General features: G+C 43.2%; 2 protein-coding genes across 5 annotated transcripts in view; both read left to right on the plus strand.

The window, feature by feature from the left end:
* pkn1a (protein kinase N1a) overlaps positions 1-3526 on the plus strand; it is a 38733-nt gene extending 35207 nt beyond the window's left edge. For all 3 annotated transcript variants that reach the window (XM_035534948.2, XM_035534946.2, XM_035534947.2), the window contains exons 19-22: positions 347-489; positions 774-881; positions 1441-1521; positions 1721-3526. In XM_035534948.2, the coding sequence (XP_035390841.1) occupies positions 347-489; positions 774-881; positions 1441-1521; positions 1721-1924 (536 nt within the window). In that variant the 3' untranslated portion in view covers positions 1925-3526. The remainder of the gene's footprint in view (positions 1-346; positions 490-773; positions 882-1440; positions 1522-1720) is intronic.
* A 333-nt stretch (positions 3527-3859) lies between these two features.
* On the plus strand, positions 3860-15470 carry map2k7 (mitogen-activated protein kinase kinase 7). Of its 2 annotated transcripts, XM_027014810.3 has the most exons (12): positions 3860-4019; positions 6520-6567; positions 8230-8374; positions 8471-8537; positions 8689-8802; positions 9790-9909; positions 10192-10299; positions 10432-10611; positions 10952-11032; positions 11552-11694; positions 11864-11909; positions 12118-15470. In XM_027014810.3, exons 1-12 carry the CDS (start codon positions 3896-3898, stop codon positions 12256-12258), a joined length of 1317 nt encoding a protein of 438 aa, XP_026870611.1. In that variant the 5' UTR covers positions 3860-3895; the 3' UTR covers positions 12259-15470. The 2 variants fall into 2 exon arrangements, with proteins under 2 accessions (XP_026870611.1, XP_026870612.1); XM_027014811.3 differs by lacking the exon at positions 6520-6567 and having other exon boundaries at positions 3862-4019.
* Positions 15471-18185: the final 2715 nt, after the last annotated feature.

The raw sequence follows: 18185 nt of genomic DNA on the forward strand, positions 1-18185 counted from the left end.
CGTGCGTGTGTGTGCGCGCGCGTGTGTGTGCGCGCGCGTGTGTGTGTGTGCGCTTGTGTGTGTGTGTGTGTGTGCGCATGTGTGTGTGTGCGCGCGCGTGTGTGTGTGTGCACGTGTGCGCGCGCGCGCGTGTGTGTGTGTGTGTGTGTGTGTGTGTGTGTGTGTGTGTGTGTGCGCACGTGTGTGTGCGCGCGCGCAGAAAAGAGAATTGGAGAAATAATACAAACTCTAGAAAAACTGTTTATTATAAACTTATTAAACTTATTAAACTTATTAAACTTTACCTTTCCGTATTTTCCCACCCACCTCCTCTCTCTCTCTCTCTCTCTCTCTCTCTCTCCTCCAGGCATGGGCTTTGGGGACAAGACCAGTACATTCTGTGGTACTCCTGAGTTTCTGGCCCCTGAGGTCCTGACGGACACATCGTACACGCGGGCAGTGGACTGGTGGGGACTCGGAGTTCTCATCTACGAGATGCTTGTTGGAGAGGTGAGATCGAGATGGATCCATTTTTAACAATGGAGGTTCTTTATAACGTCTTGGCCCCACACCCAATTTGTCATTTATTTTTAATTACTGTTGCTTCAGACCAAATTGCTCTCACATATTAAATGAGCTCTCCAGCAACACATCACCATGAGCTGTTGTTTGTAAATAGTTTATATTGTTTACATATGCAGTAGAACCTTATCTACTTATTCACGACTGACTTTCCTGTTGTCTTTCGCCCTCTCTCTTCCTCTTTATCTCCATCCGTCTCTCCCTCTTTCTAGTCTCCATTCCCAGGGGACGACGAAGAGGAAGTGTTTGATAGTATAGTAAATGACGAAGTCCGTTACCCACGATTCCTCTCATCAGAAGCCATCGCTATTATGAGGAGGGTAAGAACCTTTTCCCCTTCAGTGCTCCCAAGCAGAGGTTGTTACTGTGATGTAAAGCACAAGGCCTGTATCACCTTGCAGGGCTTGGTTGGACAGTCACTGCATGACTTATTACATGGCTACATAGTAAAGAAATTCTTAATTTGACATAGATTGATGATTTAATGATTTCAAAATAATCATTTTATTACCAGTTGCAAGCTTTATTTAAAAATAAATGTAGTTCATCAGAACTATGAATTGCAATGCAGTGAACTGCTTACAGACGTAGACTAGCCTATATATTGCTAATGTTACATTACATATTTTCATTATTTGTACAGATTGCTAGCTAGGTAATGTCAACACTGGTAGCCAATTTCATTCCAGTGCTCAACTGAACATTTTTGTTGATTGTAAATGCTTAGGTTATGATGAAAGGAACGGGCTACGTTGAACAGTAACTGCCGGCAGGCTGTTTCACAGAGCCTTGTTATAACAAATGTATCGATATATGAGAATATAAGCAGTGACGCAGGGTGTGTGTGAAGTTTGGTTTTCTCATTGCGCTGGGCGGCAGCTCTTGAGGAGGAACCCGGAGAGAAGGCTGGGCTCTGGGGAGAAGGATGCGGAGGAGGTGAAGAAGCAGCCCTTCTTCAGGGTAAGAGACGCTAACTTCACCCACTAGCTTCAGCTGTCTCCATAGGTCATTGATATTGTTTGTTTGCTCGTGCCATTTAATAAATGTTGTTTCTGCAGCGTGACTTCTGCATGGGAGTGGAATCTGTCGGCTCGACTCCCTCCTGCTCTCCTTCTCTCTCCATTTCCCTCACTTTCGTTCTTTCTTTTTTTTTCTGCAGAGCATGGACTGGGAGACCCTCCTGCAACGCAAACTCCCTCCCCCCTTCGTCCCCTCGATTGGAGGCGAAGAGGATGTCAGCAACTTCGACGATGAGTTCACGACAGAAGAGCCCGCTCTCACGCCGCCCCGAGAACCACGTGTGCTCTCACGCAAAGACCAGGACAGCTTCCGTGACTTCGACTACGTCTCAGACCTCTGCTGAGCTCCACCAAGTATTTACTCGGGGGCGCAGAGGGTCAACGCTCACGCAGGTGTCATTTAGGACCAGTCGTTTTGTTTTTTCTTCGCCCACTACGACGCCGGCTTGGCTGCAAGAAGGACCGTCATTACCACTAACACTGTGACACAGCAAATGAAGGGCAGCCACTTTGGATGGCATGTGGATGGATTTTAGGGACACCAGAGTGAAGTTTGACAAGAGTTCGGCTGCGTGGAGCATTTGCACTGTGAAACAGAAATAGTTACACAGAAGGAGTAGGCAAAAGATAAGAAATGGTGTGTGTGTGTGTGTGTGTGTGTGTGTGTGTGTGTGTGTGTGTGTGTGTGTGTGTGTGTGTGTGTGTGTGTGTGTGTGTAAAATACAGCAAGACAATAACATAGACTGGTACGGGAAGAGAGTAGCTAAAGGCTAACACAGTCTTCCGTGATGATGATAAATGAATGTCTTTCAGACGGGTCTGACTTTCCAAAACCATCTCCAGGTCTTATTTCTGTCTTTACTTTGCAGCCATTCACTAACTGAAAACTGATACGGCAAGCAGCCTCTTCCCGACAAGGTGTTCGGATCCAGTGATTCCGGAATGCCAGTGATATGTTTGGAACCAGGAATGGAAATGCCTTAACTTTATATTCTGTCCTTTTAGAAATTGTTTTATTTCGACTCTTTTAAAGCATGTTAGTCATAAGAACTGAGAAGGATGCTTTGAGTTGATGTGATACGAAAAGTATGAAAATGGATTGCGAGAATCATGAATTAATGGTGCGTATACTGTTTATCCTGAAAGTTTCTAGGTTTTTCAAAGAGTTAAAACAAAATGATGCTTTAAAGTTTAAGACAAATTGACAGAATTTGGGTATGCCTCAGATACTTCAGATACCAACAGAGAGAATACCATCAGAATCGGTATGATACTACTGTGATTGTGGTCACTATTTAATAAAATGTAGGACAGGAAATCCCAGTTTAAGATTAAAATAGGGATTTGATATGTTAAATCGCGGTTCATGGTGAAATGTCGTCCAGTGCTACATGTTTGTGTTATAGAAACCAAAGCCTCCAAAACAAAGGTCTGCAATCATAACAAAAAATATGATTTAATCCCAATCTACCTAATATGTGTTAGGAAGATATCCAGCCAAGGCCAGCAGACTAAAACTCTTAATGAATAATGTCATAAAACGTGTCTGACACACAAAACGCTAACGGTTCCTTTTTTTTTATTCGTTTCTTATTTGAATGGGATGAGTTTTAAATTTTGGGGAGTTTTGGTCTTGGTTTTGTTTTTTAGACAGGGATATATAGCAAATTAATTGTGTCCTGATCCTGTATTTTTTATTTTAGTAAAATTTGATTGTAATCAATGTTTACTTTAAATATCTATTTTGGAATCACTTGTAAAGGTTTTTGCACAAAAAAAGGAGAATGTTTGATCTTGTTTCATATAACACAGGCATAAACACACTGTGATGATATTGTAGCGCAACGTCTAGTACATACTTTGCCTTTAAACCTGAATGTTTATCACTCATCACAAAATGAGACAGCTAATGTCCAGAGAGTAAAACAAATCCTGTTTTCCAGTGATTCTGAGGACTTTTTTTAATTTGTCTGGCTGCATTTCTGTGTATTATGTGTATGATTTATTACAAAACAAAACATTTGAGATGAGCTCTATTTATAAAGGCTTGTTGGAAGGACCGCACTGTTCTATTATAGTTAGGATGTAGTAGTATTATATTTAGCAGTTGAAAGAGATTTACATAGTCGTTACAAAATATGACTTTAGATAATGTTTATGAAAATGTAAACAGTGGTGAACCGATTTGAATTGATAACAGTGGCGCTGTAGTCTCTGTTGTCATCGGTCCTCCACTACGGAGGTGGTTTCCAGTCGCGCCGCTAGGGGGAGTGTTGCCTCTGCAGGAGTCGCTCCATGGTGCTACATTTTTCAAGATGTCGTCGCTTGAGCAGAGACTCTCCCGAATCGAGGAGAAATTGAAGCAAGAAAATAAAGAAGCTCGAAGACGAATTGACCTCAGTATCGACATGAGTCCACAACGTTCGTGCCCACGCCCAAGTAAGTGTACGGAGAACGTGGTCGGGCTGACACGAAGGAGACGGAGGGTTGTAGAAAGCGGGGAGAGAGAGAGGGGGGGGGAGGGTGAGGAGGTGTAACAGATGCTAGCTGGGCTAGCTAAGCTAACAAGCTACATAAACAAACGCGTCCTGCTATCTTTGAGCAGAGGTTGGTGTAAAGTTGACAGCTTGAGCGAATCTGTATTCGAAGGAAGTCGTCAACGTATAACTATGTAATGTTTATTTAAACAGTAGTTACATTCCAGCCGCAGTTTCTGGTCATTTCGTTTGCTAGGTTAGCTGTTAAATAGATTAGCAGGCCCTTGTCCCCAGTCAACATGACATGGCTCTCTAAGGTAGCTAGCTGTACATCGCACCTAGATTCCTTTATTTAAAAAGTCTCACATTTCGAAATGTATAAGGATTCTGATTGATTATGCGGTGGGGTTAATTACGCATTTTAAGGTAGAAACACGCCCAATGGGTAACAAAATTGTTAGCGTTTTAGCTAGCCCTGGCTATATAATTTGACCGTCATCAAGGTAAGCTTGGTAGACGTCTGTTATTAGCGAACATGCTAACGTTAGCTGATGTTGACTTGGCTGAGACTTGCCTGTACATTTGTCTAACTGGACTGTTTTAAAAGAGTGCCGAATTGAATTTAGACTTTTAACGACAAAAGAAGAACCGCGTCAGTCACTTCCCCCTTCATGAAATGTCTTAACAACCTTGGTAAAGCCATTACTGATCAAGGACTACTTTACGCAGCAACCTGGGTACTTTTGTTTTTTATGGAATACTACATAATTGGACAGTAAAGTCAGTTAATAAATGCTGACTTATAAAGCACTTTTAAAACAAGTGTTTGCCAAGGTAGTGCGCAAAGTATCTGAATCCACAGCAAATTCTATTTTTATTTCCGCTCTCACTAGCTTGCATACAGGCGCACATATGAAAACACACGCACGCACGCGAGTGTTCCCAAATGCAAGATTATAAAAATGTTTAACGTTTGGATCTAAATACATACAGGGATGATGCATGTTTTGATTTTAGCACGGAGTCTTATAAAGCCTCAGTGCTGCTAATGCAAAAGCACGACAACCCTTCTGTTTTAGCTGGGAAACAAGAAAGGTTAGTAAAAGCATCCAGGGTCGTTATAAGCCTGTCAGCCCTGCACAGTTTAGAGGCGTCTGTGCAGTCAAACATTTAAGGCAGTTTAGATTACTGAATAAGTTGTAAGCACACATTTTAATTCAACTGTAATGTGCTATAAATGACATTTATTTATGTGGTTCATTCTCAGAGTTAACACTATGGTCATGTCAGACTTCGCATGGCGAGAATACTGATCCAGTATAAGCTGTTGCTACTCGTATCGTACTGGAGTAAATGTATGTATTTGGACAATAGATATTCTGCATTATATTGCTTTAATGGTTAAACTGAGTTTTAACATTACTGAAGTGATGAAGTTCTGGTTTTCCCAGAATACGTTCCTGGGACTTTCATAGCAGTCAGTAATTGTTCGTTAATACGCCGATGTTTTGTTGTTGTTTCAAACGTAACCAATATAAAGCGCTTTATACTCTGGATTTTGGTTATTACAAAGTCTGTCTGCGCATCCATATTTTAATAAACAATAGTTTTGTGCCTTATTTTGGTCTCCGACTAGCTTGTTTGTGTTGTCACAGAAAACGGTTCTGTGGTTTAATATTTAAACTGATTTGTGCGGGATTTAAATAGTTTTTTGTAATGTGTTTGTGTGTGCGCGCGCGATCAATTGCTTTTCCTGCACGTGTCTGCGAAATGCGACTCTCGCCATGGAAACGGACCCACGCACGAGAACCGGGCTTTGGTTTCGTCCCGAGGGTTCTGCCGCGCGCACGTGCACTTCATCACGCTGCCCGCGCGACATCAAACCCGTTTTTCCGAGATCCACTAAATGAGCCTCTTTACACATTTTGCGTAATGTTGGTGACGGCTTTATTTGACCAGTTTATCAAATATAAGTTTATAGTTCAAGCCTATCCGAGTTGAATTCCAAGTAATTCGCTTTTCAAATGTTAGTTTGCGCATGCGTGTCTCCTTGTCCGAAATACTGCTGTGATCAGTTCTTTTTTTTAATATGGGTCAAAGGCGTGACGATGTTTCCGAAAAGTTACTTAAATCGATCTGTTAATTTAACTAAGATTTCTCTTGTTTTATTTCATAGTATTGATCCAAATTATATGAGCCTGTTAGCCGGATTTTGGGTTGGCAGTGTGTGTATAAACTCTGGCGTTCTGTAATCCTAAAAACGGGAAGAAAACATTCTGCATGTTGTACAGATTGTTGTCTGTGTGTATAGGAAATATGCGTCCAAATGAGTGAGATCAAAAGTATTTAAGCCGCCATCACTTCAGTGCGTGTGTTTAGCGAACGTGTGCGTGTGGGAGCGAGGCAGCGTGAGTGCTTTCTCTCAGTAATGAGCGTGTGTGTGTTTTCTCTCCTGTATCTAGTCATCGTGATCCAGCTCAGTCCTGCTCCAGCCCCCTCTCAGCGTGCAGGTACCATTCACTAAATCACCCTCTGCCACTGCAGTTCTCTCTCTCTCTCTCTCTCTCTCTGCACCCCCCCTTACTCTGTGCCCCTCCATCTCTCTCTGACTCCCCCTCACTCTATCTGCCTCTCTCTCTCACTCACTCTGTCTCGTCTGCTTCTCGCTGTCTCTTGGTTTGCCTCGCTGTCTGTCTTTCTGTTTCTTTTTCTCTCTGCTCCCCTCTGTCTCTCTCGCTCTCTTTCTGTCTTTCTCTGACTCTGTCTCTATGCATTCAGTCATGCACTCTCTCTCATACACACACACGCACGCGCACGCGCGCGCACTCAATCTTTCTTTCCTTTTCCTCCAAACATTCCTCCACCATCAAACATTTTCCACCTGTGAACTTTTACCGTCTCCAAACTTTCCCAGCCACAGGCCTCTGTATGTCACGGCTGCACTTCATCTCTTATTAATTTGCGCAGTACATTCAGGGACGTGGGGAGGGCTTGGAGACCCTGCCGTCTGCCTGCATCACTTTGGTGTGACCCTCTTCCCCTCGCCTCCTTTTGGCTCTTTTGACCCTGCTTTTTTCACTCATTTATCTCAGCCACTCTTACTGCAACCCATCCCTGTCTCTTCTGCTAGAGTGAGTTTCAGTGGCAGAGGTGTGCGCGTGTGTGTGTGTGTGTGTGTGTGTGTGTGTGTGTGTGTGTGTGTGTGTGTGTGTGTAACTGAGCACGTGGGTTGGGTTGGAGAATGTATTAACTCATTTCAATGGATGGACAGACACTGTGCATGTCGTAGCTATAACTGCACGGCTTGCCTGTGCGCGCGCACACACACACACACACACACACACACACACACACACACCTGCTCATGTGGGTGTGCATGCACGCACACACAAGCTAACACAACACACAGGGCGTGTAATGTGGTTGGTTGCTGCTGGATTCCGGCTAGTCTGGCCCTGCCTCCTCTCTGAATTGCTCTGTCTGTTTGTCTTTCTGTTTTCGGACTGGCTGACAGTTCTAAAGCTGTACATGTATGTGCACGCGTACGTGCACACGCGTGTCCTGCAGGTGTCTCGTTGTCTTGTGCCTTGCATTGACTAACCAGCTCTAACGTCTCTTCCACAGACAGGATCTCCAGTAGAGGATATCAGAATTACAGCATTATTTATCCCACCCTCTGTTTTCTTATGCACATTTCACTTCTTATTTCCTGTAAGATCTGTTCAGTTAGTACAACTCGGTTTTGTTGCAGTGTTGCTGAAAGCTAATGATTCCAAAGCTTGCCTGAATGGGCAACAAATCACTATAAGTCTGAACATCATTAACAATTGGACTCAAACGGCAGCAAGCATTGTCCTCCACTGCTGTTAAGTGTCCAGTTGCATGCTGGGACATGGCTAGTATGTTTCTTAAAGTACGGTGTAGTGGAGTGAAGGGTCTAATCACCGAGGCAGAGAATCACAGTTGAGCGTTTCAAGGACTTCATCTAATGCATATGATCATTTTAACAGTGGACGACATATAGGTCAAGAACCTAGAAATTAATCTGAGTGTTCAGTCATGAGTTGCAAGCTGTCCCCCCTCTCTGGTTGTCCTGAGAAAAAGACACTGCGAGCACTGTCTGACTCTCTCTCTCTGTCTCTCTCTCTCTCTCTCTCTCTCTCTTTCTCCAGCTTTGCAGTTGCCACTAGCAAATGATGGTGGAAGCCGCTCGTCATCGTCGGAGAGCTCGCCCCAGCACCACTCGTACCCTGGCAGACCCCGACACATGCTCACACTGCCCACCCCACCGTACGGCCTGCAGAAGAGCCTGGAGAAGTACGCACCACACACACACACACACACACACACACACACACACACACACCCTTGCGCTGTTCACATTAGAGATTAAACGCTTTCCTCTGCTTGCAGTGCCGAAATAGACCAGAAGCTGCAGGAGATCATGAAACAGACGGGTTACCTGAAAATGGACGGCCAGGTGAGACCCACCAGAGATCTCTGCTGCAGGTCATAGTGGTGATGGCGGTGAAGTTCTGTAATCCAGTGGATTTGAGCCTAAATTAACAAATTGTGACAAGTTATTAATGACTTAATATTAATGACTTAATTGGTGTGTGTGTGTATGCCAGCGGTACCCTGCAGAGGTAACTGATCTGATCAGCGAGGGCGAAATCGGCAGTGGCACCTGTGGGCAGGTGTTCAAAGTGCGCTTCAAGAAAACAGGCCACATCATCGCTGTGAAGGTGGGCGCTCTCTCTCTCTCTCTCTCTCTCTCACACACACACACACACACACACACACACACACACACACACACACACACACACATAGTGGTGCCTACCCGGCCTGACTGGTCTTGGCCCTGAAAGCGACCTGCATTTCCACAGTGATGTGCTAAATTCTGACAGCCCTGGAAAATCCCCCCCCAAGTCTTGTGCGCATGTGCCACAGTGAACTCTTTATAACAGATGTTGTTTATTACTTTTTTTTTCTGTTAATATTCCGGTTTCCCACACATCGGACACCCTCCCGGTGAATAATGTTGTAGTTATTATTTATGAACTAATTTATATATTCATGAGAATTATAATGTCAACATGTGCGTCACATCCTCGTGCATGGAAAGTGACCAAGTTCACAGCAAATTAATAGTACAGAGGAATAGAAGGTTTTGATTGGGGCGGGGGATATGGCAGCTGGTAGATCTTAGGCCAGGCTGAGCCTGAGCTTACATCTCTTGTTTACACCTGATTTCAGATCAGTATTTCCCCTTAAGTGTAGAGTAGGGATTTATCTCTCCAGACCTGGGGGCTCAGGTCAAGCACACATGATCCAGCTCCTGAAGTGCTTACTAACAAGCTGATGAGATGGATGGGGAGAGGTGCAGGGTGGTGGAGCGCATTTTTGCACTGGCTGTGCATAAACGCTCTTGCAGAGAGGTGTGTGTGTGTGTGTGTGTGTGTGTGTGTGTGTGTGTGTGTGTGTGTGTGTGTGTGTGTGTGTGTGTGTGTGTGTGTGTGTGTGTGTGTGTGTGTGTGTGTGTGTGTGTGTGTGTCAGTGTCACTAAATCAGTAATTAAGAATGCCCATTACTAAAGCCAGAAAGAAAATAATGTTTGCTAATTACATCACAGCACATTGGTAGAAGTAAGTGGGTAGGTGTATGTGAACCATGAGAGATGCATTTAAGTGTTTTAATAATGTTGCACGGCACTGCACGTGTTCCTGCAGCAAATGCGGCGGACGGGTAATAAGGATGAGAATAAGAGGATTCTGATGGATCTGGATGTGGTTCTGAAGAGCCATGACTGCCCATACATCATTCAGTGCTATGGAGCTATAGTCACCAATGTGAGTCTCTCTCTCTCTCTCTGTATCACTCCCTCTCTTGCTTACTTTTTCACTCTCTTGCTGCCCATTTGTCTCTCTTTCCACCTACCTACACACACACACACACACACACACACACACACACACGCGCGTGCACGCACGTGCTACCTCATCATGTTCCTGTGTCCCGTTTCCTTTTTTGCATCCCACTCATTTATCAGTAAACAGTCATTAGGTATCAGGTAGGCTTCAAGTTTTCCATATTGCTTTTCAACTACAACTCCCATAATGCTCTGCTCTTAGACGGACGTGTTCATCGCCATGGAGCTGATGGGGACATGTGCAGAAAAGCTGAAGAAGAGGATCCAGGGCCCCATACCAGAGTGCATCCTGGGGAAGATGACTGTGGCGGTGAGCCTTCATCCCGCTCTTCGTCCTCGCTTTCTACTTTAAAACACTGAGGAATGTTTCACCAGAACTGCAGTGACCTGCGCCCAGGTGTCTGTTATTGAGAACCCGAGTGTTGTCCCTGTCGCTGTGCAGATAGTGAACGCTTTGCTGTACCTGAAAGAGAAGCACGGCGTGATTCACCGAGACGTCAAGCCGTCCAACATCCTGCTGGACGATAAAGGCCAGATCAAACTCTGCGACTTCGGCATCAGTGGACGCCTCGTCGATTCCAAGGCCAAGACCCGCAGTGCAGGCTGCGCCGCCTACATGGCGGTGAGGGATTTGGGACACACGCACGCACACACACACACACACACACACACTCACGCGCGCACACACACGCTCGCGCACACACACACGCGCACACACGCACACAAACACGCACACAGGCACAGGCACACACGCGTGCACACACACGCACGCGCGCACGCACACACACACACACACACACAGGTTCATTGACAGATTCTCTGGTGTGTACAGTACATGTCTCATTACTATTAACTGTACTGATTGGAACATTCTAGTTCATTGCTATAGTATTAAAATTGTACACACACACACACACGCACGTAAAAATGTTCTAACTTTGCTTTTACGCGTGTGCTTTCAGCCTGAGAGAATAGACCCTCCAGATCCAAGTAAGCCTGACTATGACATCAGAGCCGACGTCTGGAGTCTTGGCATCTCTCTGGTGTGTCTTCCATCTGCTTCATAAATCATTCACAGGCTCCCACACACAAGATCACACACACACACACTCACCAGGTCCACCTTAGAAACACCTACGGCCCCTCCACTCATTGACCACTTTTAACAGACACGCGTGTATTTCCTGCCCTGTAGGGACGTTTTGTAGGTGTACAGCCTCTGTAACATATAACACGTTATTGCACATCATAGTGTTATCACATTAACCTCAGCATGCTCTAGATACATGTTTAATGGTTTAAATTCTTAGGTGTCCCTATCAAGTCCATGTGCTGCAGGCTTCTCTTGGTTTTAACCCTTTTTTGGACTAGTACTTTACCTCCACTTACATTGTTGGCCTAGTATAGTAAAGTTCCATTAATAAGCTTTTAGTCTGTTGTAGGTCATTTGACTCTGGTGTTTATCATTTTTATTTGAACTGCTTTTATTCGGTATGCGTGAACAGGGCCTTATTTCTTGATTTCTGATTGTAATGTGATGTATCGCTCCTCCTGTCCTGTAGGTGGAGCTAGCCACTGGGCAGTTTCCATATAAGAACTGTAAGACAGACTTTGAGGTTCTGACCAAAGTGCTGCAGGAGGACCCTCCTCTCTTGCCTCTTAGCATGGGCTTCTCTCTGGACTTCCAGTCCTTCGTTAAAGACTGGTACACACACACACCCCTACACTATTCTTAACCTGCTGTTGTTGTTGTTGTTGTTGTTGTTGTTGTTGAAGTCCTTTGTTGGTGCCTGTATTCCACACACTCTTCCCACAGGCTTGTCTTAGACCTCTTTCCCCAGTATTAAGTGTGTTCCTTGTCTTCGCCTTTACAGCCTCACGAAAGATCACAGAAAAAGGCCAAAATACCACAAGCTGCTTGTAAGTGCCTCCCACTCCCTCCGGGAATTCTTTTGCTACACATCATCCGCGTGCATCCCAGGCAGTTACTCTCCATGCAGCCCTGCCACAGAACTGAAACACAACTCCTCCTTTTTAACATTGCACAGTAACTAATACACCGTGGATCCATATGCATTACCACTTCCTGTATGAATCATGCCTCTGATCTCTGTGCGTGCTGTTGCAGGAGCACAGCTTCATCCGGCGCTACGAGGTGCTGGAGGTGGACGTGGCGGGCTGGTTCCAGACCGTGATGGAGCGCACGGAGTCTCCGCGCAGCAGCCAGTGCTACAGCCAGCACCAACTCCACTCGCTCTTCAGCAGGTAGCCAGCAGAGGGAGACAGAGAGACGGCTGGAAAAGCAGAGGGAGATGGACGAAGAGAGAGGGTTGTACGTGAAGGGGCAGAGGAACGGAAAGTGCTGGTTGAGGGAGGGGTGGAGCGCTTGCTTGTGGACATTGAGGCAGATGGATGGATGGAGTTTGAAGAGATGGTGGGAGTCTGACTGACAGACAGACAAGGGGCAAGTGTGATGTAAATTTGAAAGAAAAAAATTTGTTTATTTTTGATTTTTCTTCGTTCTCATCCACCAGCCTATCAGGACGGACATTAGCGTTAGGAGTCGCTAGTCGCGCACATTCGCATGTATCCCAACGCATATCGTGTCATACAGTTCCCCTATGGACATAAGCTCTAGACCACCGCGTAGTGTGGAGTAGCCACAGATGGGTATGCAGCCCAAGGAGACCCGTTGGTGGCTGCGTTCCGTCTGTGTCTGTGTGTGTGTGTGAGAGAGAGAGAAAGAGGGAGAGAATGGGAGAAGTGGACAATGTGTGGTCATTCTGCATAGTGTGTGTACAGTAGTGATCATATCGATAAGAGGTCATTCAGCCTTGTGCTCTCTAGGTTCATATCCTCCATAGCCCCTTACTCAGGGACTGAACAGAGTAGTCAGACAGCACTGAGCCTGTGTGTGTGTGTGTGTGTGTGTGTGTGTGTGTGTGTGTGTGTGTGTGTGTGTGTGTGTGTGTGTGTACTAAGTCTTATTAGACCTACATTTTACTATATGGCAAGTCCTTCCTATCCTATACAACACAGAATAGCTGCATGTCCTTGGGTATTTATTTAAAGGGATCAGGAAAGGACTTGGATAGTATTCTGAATAATGTCTGATTTTTATGTGTGCTACTTACAGGGCATAAAATAATATGATGCTAACACAGCATTTGAACTTGGAAGTAGTACTATCATGGACGAATATTTTGATTGACTAAGTGAAATATAGAGATGTTTGCTGAAGGGATCTTGTTTTATCGTAAAGAGAAAATACAAAAAAAATTAGTTTAGCTCGTAGCATTTTTATATAGCCTATATTTTATACACACCTCAGGAGTGTGGGAGGTATGCAAGCGGGGCAAAGATGGAGAAAGCAAATCCATAAATTGCTTGTTTGGAAGAATTGATGTCATTTGGAAGACGTTTTGATAAAACGACCGTCCAACAGACTGCTTAAAGAAGTGATGGATGAAAAGGAAAGTTGTCGTGGTGAGCAGTGGGCGGGGGGGTGAAGAGCAGGAGAGGAACGCAGCCTACGGCCGAAGAGAGGAGGCTGAGGACAGAGTTGTGGTCTTGAATAATTATTTCTTGAAGGTGACAGTGTCTCAGTGGAACAGTTTTGCACTGACACCCAGTGACACCAGCAAATTCTCGTGACTGCCACCTCCATCCCACCCCCATCTCTTCCCTTTCTGTCGTTGTGCTCGTTCCACCAGTGAATCCATACGTCGTTATCCTGCTCGATGTGGTTTCCCTCGGAACGTTGGCGTTCCAGGAAACCTACGCGATTCTCCCTCCACTTTCCACCACGGCAATCCCAGGCAGCCAGTCCTAACGCACGCGCCATCCTCTCAAGAGCCTCCGGCCCCTTAAAGCCAAACCGCACAACAAGTGCATTGGTGGCAAAAAAAAAAAAAAAAAAAAAAAAAAAAAAGGCAAAAAGGAGAAGACGCAGCTGGACTAGGGAGGAACAGGCTCCGGAACGTTGGCTGGAAAGCAGTGCGCTTTATTGATGGTTAAGATGGAACGGAGGAATGTTGAGGGCCGCGGACGAGGAAGAGAGAGGGGAATAGCAATGTATCACAGGAAGGCTTAGGGAGGTATCAGAGAAGGGTGCGGGCATTTAGCGAGCGAGTTGCTTCAGGAAGGTGAGCATTAAGGCACGCTGGTCGGGACGTCTCACTAGTGAGAGGTGTTGCTCGTTGACTGTTGTGGTGAGCTGAGCTAGCTGGACATTGCATTAAAGCTTTCAATTGTTATCAAACCAATGTACACCAGTGTAATTTAGGGGCACGTTTTGTTTTTATTTTTAATGTCTTATCATTTATCGAATCATTTATTTTAGATTTTTATTTATTTATTTGTTATTGCTGCTACTTTTGCTTTAGATGCTGCTGGCAATTATTTTGTTCCCGAAAGGACAATAATCTTTGCTCTTTTTTTTTCCCCTCCTTTTTTATTTTCGTTTTCCCGAAACCAAAAACATGAAAAGTTGCAATGTCTGCACATATTACCAAATACATTTAAGGATTAAGAGAAGAAAAGAGGAGATGCGTGGAAGCGGAAACACATGCTAAGGGTGTCTGTACATCCTCAGCGTAGCTAGCTAGTGTAGAGACGTCACCACGACGCCAGCCCACCGTTCACAGCTAATAACAGTTGGTAGAACAAGTATTAGAGGCGCGCAGTAGACACGCAGTGGTCATATCTATATATTAAGAGACGTATTTCACCGTTAACTGGTAGTCATTCAGCTAGCTAGGTGTGTTTGTTGTCGTCGCTCTAAATTGTTCCGTCCTGTGGTGGATGTAGTGAAGCTCCCTCCCCTTCTTGTTTTGAGTATATTGTCATTTAGATGGATGGATCAGCAAAAGGGAAATTTTAATAACTTTTGTGTTTAGATGGAGTTGGAAAGAAAACACCTAGGCTGTTGGCACTATTCCTTTCCATTGAGTCTACCACATGTTTGAGTATATCTGCAGTAAAAGCAATAAACGCACTGTTCTCCTGGTCTTAAACCCGAAGTAGTGGTATGCAAAACAAAAACAACTTCACATCTGACGTGCCAGTGCTTGCAGGGTCACTGCAGTTGGCCAGTAAAACACAGACGCTTGCCCAGGTGTCTACTGCTTTCTAGTCTGTCAGTCAGTCCCTTGCCCTTTGTCTGTAGAGCTTGAGGAACACAACCCCTGACATTACCCACCACCCGTGTCGCTGACGGAGCGTGCATCCGCATCTGTTACTGCTGTCAGTCTCGCAGTGGCTTCTGATGCTGAGTTGGTGCGGGGACGTTAATGAGAGGATGCGGAGCTGCTTACTGTAGTTTCTGCACTAGTGAGGCAGATGCGGGTATGGAACTTGTACTTCACATAGCCTAAGCCAAGATGTCCAGTTATTATTATTATTATTATTATTTTTATATATTTTATTTATATATATATATATATATATATATATATATATATATATATATATATATATATATATATATATATATACATACATACACACACACACACACACACACACACACACACACACACACACACACACACACACACACACACACACACACACACACACACACACACACACTCACTCACTCACTATAATGGAAAAGCGTGTGGATTTCTAATCCTTTTAGCCCCCTGAAACCAAAATTTGTGAATAAGAAATTATCATGACTGAATCTTTTAGCACTGTCATGAGGGGTTTGATGTACCGTTTTGTTCATTGTTCTGAGACACACACACACACACACACACATCATGTAAAGTTTTTATTGGTGTGATTTATTTTCAAATGTTTTTTTTTTTTTTTTGCTGTTGTAATTTTCTTCCAATTTTAGTTCTATTTTATGATTTTTTAAAAAAAAATTTTTGAGGTTTACTTTTGATTTATTTGTAATTTTTAAACTTTTGAACATGTGCGTGTATGTTTGTTAAATTAGAATGGAAAGGGTTGCATCTTGATTCATTTACTATGGCAGTAGCAGTACATCACGTCAACCATAAGATGAAAAGAAGATATTAAGCCGCTGCTTTGGTGGTGGGGGGGGGGGGTGGTTGGTGTCACACTTGTTTGTTTTTTCTCTCTCAGGCATGTGCTACTCTGTTGCAGTATGATGGGAGTTTTTAATTTACCCATCTGTAAGTAAACCAAATATTCACTATGCATTCACTCAAACTCACGTCAGCTTGCTTTACCCCTAAAGTGTGTGTGTGTGTGTGTGTGTGTGTGTGTGTGTGTGTGTGTGTGTGTGTGTGTGTGTGTGTGTGTGTGGGGCTACTACAGTTAATCTGCAGTTAGAGAGGATTTAAAAATCATCTCTTGGTTCCTTTTCCTTTTGTCCCAAGGAGGTTTGTTGTTTTGTTTTTTTTTTCCCCCCTTCTCTTTTTGCCTTCAGTTAGCGTGGAAATTAAAGATCGTTAGAAAGAAAAGTGTTTATCCTTTTCTGTTTAGTGTATTTGTTTTTGAATGAGCTGACACATATTTAAGATTGTATCGGGCTGGGTGGGGGATGGGGGGCACAGTGGGATTACAGTCGGGGAACTAAACGGGGTGTAGTGTCCAGTGCTGTATGTATATCAATTGCATGTTATGATCTCGGATGTAACTGCCATTGATTTTATACTTTTATTGGGAGTGGGATTGGGGAGGGTGCATAAAACTATCTTTATTTATGATTTTTGTGTGTGTATGTGTAAAGAAAAATATATATATATATATTTATATTTTATATATATATATATAAAATACATATATATATAATACACATACACACACATATACACCTTTTTTGCAACATGTTGAATTGTGTTTTTAGAAAAAGACACACTTTTGGCTTTTTATGTCTTTTTACCTTGTTTTAATCTGTTATTTTTGCTTGATTTCAAGCTGTTGATGTTATTTGTATAGGTCTGGGATCCATTGTCATGTTTAAGTTCCTACATGACACTAGCATTTTGCATGCGAGTGAAGAATGAATTAGAAAGTTAGTCTTTTATACATTTTAGAAAAGCAAAATGCTTTTTTTTAGGCTTTGTTTCAATCCATTGAAACTTTTGTTTTAATGTGATATATATTGTTGCTTTTATTATATTACTGTTATCTTCAGGGTTAATATCGCACCAAATTGAACAAAGACATCATGGTGTTCTGAGTCGATGGGCATCAACCGTAAAGATTTGTGTTTTTCTTCAGGAACGTCATGTCAAGGGTGTGTCTTTTTCTGTCTTTTTTTTCCCAAGCTGAGGACCCAGTTTTTCACCCTGTAATGTCGACGTCTTTTCATTTTTTTAATTTTCTTCTTCTTGCTGTCTCGTTTGTTGATCACGTCTCAGCTTCATCTGTGTTGGTTCTCATGTTCTCTTGAGCCATTATGGGCTCTCCAATGCTGTATTGAGTTAAATGGTTAGAATGTGTCTTTGTGCAAAAATGTTACCATTCATAGCTGCTGTTGCACTGGAGTTTTTATAAAATGTGATGGCACACAGATCTGTTTTTAAATTCTCCAACATCTGTTCAATTCAGACTAATGAAATCTAGAATTATTTTAAGTTTAAACATCTGTTTGAATTGGAAAGATGAGGTTGTAGAAAACGGCGCTGTTTGTTTGAATGGGCTAATTCCGTTTAATTCAAATAGCCTGCTCTCTTCCACAGGACAGGTAGTTAACTCTGTCAAAATTAGTGGCAGTGATTTAGCTTGTATACCCACTTTGCTGTTGTTGGCATCTTTGTAACTCAGATATCCCAAAACTGTACAATTTCACTGATAAAAATGCTTTCATGCCAACGACAACTGTAGTTATCTTAATTTTTCTGTCTTATAAAAGTGATGTCTACTGGGATTGGTTTAGTTTAACAAATTTGGTATAGTAAATGAGACCTTTTAACAGTGTCATCAGCTAGGCTTAAATTTCAAATAGTTTTTTTTGTTATTATAAGGAACAAAAATCCCAAACTCTTGTTTTATAGAAGACACAACCATTACAGCTTTATCTATGCTTTTGTGTTTCTTTTCATTATTCATTTATATATTTTAGTCTTTTTCCTTAATATTTCAAATGAAATAAATGCCATTATATTGTGAATACCTCAGGATTTTTTTGAGAAAAAGGGAAAAAAAACATTAAAAAACTTAATACAAATAAATACAAAAACCCTCCAAAGCACTGGTCACTTTTCTTTTGGTCTT

This window comes from Electrophorus electricus, chromosome 18 (genome assembly GCF_041902795.1).
Source record: "Electrophorus electricus isolate QZ-2024a chromosome 18, ASM4190279v1, whole genome shotgun sequence".
Taxonomy (NCBI): domain Eukaryota; kingdom Metazoa; phylum Chordata; class Actinopteri; order Gymnotiformes; family Gymnotidae; genus Electrophorus; species Electrophorus electricus.